This window comes from Nematolebias whitei, chromosome 1 (genome assembly GCF_014905685.2).
Source record: "Nematolebias whitei isolate Nwh7 chromosome 1, NemWhi1, whole genome shotgun sequence".
Lineage (NCBI taxonomy): Eukaryota > Metazoa > Chordata > Actinopteri > Cyprinodontiformes > Rivulidae > Nematolebias > Nematolebias whitei.
In genome coordinates this window covers 41358631-41360503 of record NC_056498.1, presented here as the reverse complement: position 1 = coordinate 41360503, position 1873 = coordinate 41358631, and the positions used below count along the sequence as shown (strand labels likewise).

Below are 1873 nucleotides of genomic sequence, written 5' to 3'. Positions count from 1 at the left end.
TCACCTGAGAGCAGCTCGCGTCGAACCACCAACAAGGTGGTCCCATAACCCGGGCTGAGTGGGGCTGGGTGCCGGCCCTTAACTGGTGCAGAACCAATGAGAACTGAGACAGTGGCAAAGCACCAAAAAACATCTGGCTTCTTAGAAACATAGAGAGACTAGAGTTGTATGAACATGCATTTTAATATCCAGGCCACCGTTTTAAGATGCAGCTGAAAACTGCTAAACCATTCACCTTCGATCTCTGATCGCTTCAAACCAGCGGTTCCCAAAGTTGGGTTTATTAAAAGGACCAAGCAGGGATCCTTAGATAATCTCCACAGATTAATTCACAGTATCATTTCACCACATTCTTTTTTCAAAGGATAAAAATGGTCAGATATTAGTAAAAAGATGTATTTTTATTGTAAAGCTGTTTTTGTTGTCATTATGAGTTTAACAGGGTTTTGAGTAGAACTTGTTTATAAAACTGGCACTAGATGAGGTCACAAGCCTTTGTCAATATCATTTCAAGGTCAATCACCAAAATATTTGAGAACCATCGCTCCCAGTTGTCAAAGAAAACTAATTGAGTCAAACTGTTTAAACTTGGCAGAACGTTGACGTTAGTCAGCGTTGTGGCTGAGGTCAGAGGTCACGGTGTGCCCACGTGTTTCTGCAGGCCCCAACAAACATCAGTCGGCGGTGACTTGCCTGCAGTTCTGCAGAGGTCTGGTTCTGTCCAGCTCCGACGACGGGACGGTCAAACTGTGGGACCTGCGGACCGGAGCCTGGCTGCGGGACGTGGTGGCGCTGCAGAGTCGGGGATCAGGTCAGGACCTCACACCAACACCTGAACTGTTCGCAGCAAGAAATACTTTCATTAAATAAATAAACTCGACACATTTTCAGCTATTCAACTAAATGATTTTTATTGTTTCTTGTGTTGTTTAAAATAAAGATCAATACTAGACATTTATGTGTCTAAAGGTTAAAAGTTTTTTATGAGGTTGTTGATGCACAAAAAATCATCAGCATAGAAAGTGATACTGCAGTGGGCTCTGTACAGATACCTGAGGAACACCTTTTTAAGTCCAACATCCCAAGGAAGAGTGAGCAATCTTTATAGAGTGCACGCAACAAATTGTGTCTAAAATATGTCACAACTGTAGAGAATAAATATTAACAACAGTCTGATTCTAATTTACGGGCGTTCAGTTTTCCCAGGTTCTTCTAACGCATCACAGATTAATTCTCTTTCCCGCGTCAGACTCCATGTTGAATTTATTTTAAACCATTTATTTTATAAATCTGGTCCCTGGACCCGAAGTGTCAGGATCATCGGCGCCTCCTCATCCTGTCGACGTCACTCTCTGATTGGTCTTTGATTATTGTCGTCTTGATGTCATCAATAACATTTGATTGAGAAAAAGTGATTATCGATCAGAGGAGTTTCATCGCTCTTCCACACGAGCACGATTTTGTTTTGGTTTACCACTCGAACGCTCGCGCCTTCACTTCGTTCACCTCGAGTTGTGATCTGGTGAACCCTCGGCTGCTGTTGGATCACGTCAGGTATTGTAGTTTCATCCCAGTGGGAGTTCTTAGAATGAGCTTTGGTCCTGCATCAAACAACATTACAGTGACTAACGACAGATACGGGCGCACTTTATTACAATTTTAACTTTACGTCATATCGCCGAGAAATTAAATGAATGAGAAATTTAAAGTTTTTATAAAAAAAAAAAAAAAACTCCAGAAAACCTGAAGAACTTTTGCACAAGATTTTCCAAAGATCAGCAGAAACGCTGGAGGTTCTGCAGCAGCAGAAAGAAATTAAAGACGGCGTTCCTTAAAGCTGCGGTGCCCAAACTTTTCCATGCCATGCCCCCCC

At 42.3% G+C, this 1873-nt stretch overlaps 1 protein-coding gene across 1 annotated transcript in view; it reads left to right on the top strand.

Moving 5' to 3' along the window:
• Positions 1-1873, top strand: part of LOC119417260 (F-box/WD repeat-containing protein 7) — a gene marked incomplete in the record, with an annotated part of 18888 nt that overhangs the window by 16211 nt on the left and 804 nt on the right. The window contains 1 exon segment of the mRNA XM_037684473.1: positions 662-811. Within this exon segment, the coding sequence (XP_037540401.1) occupies positions 662-811 (150 nt within the window).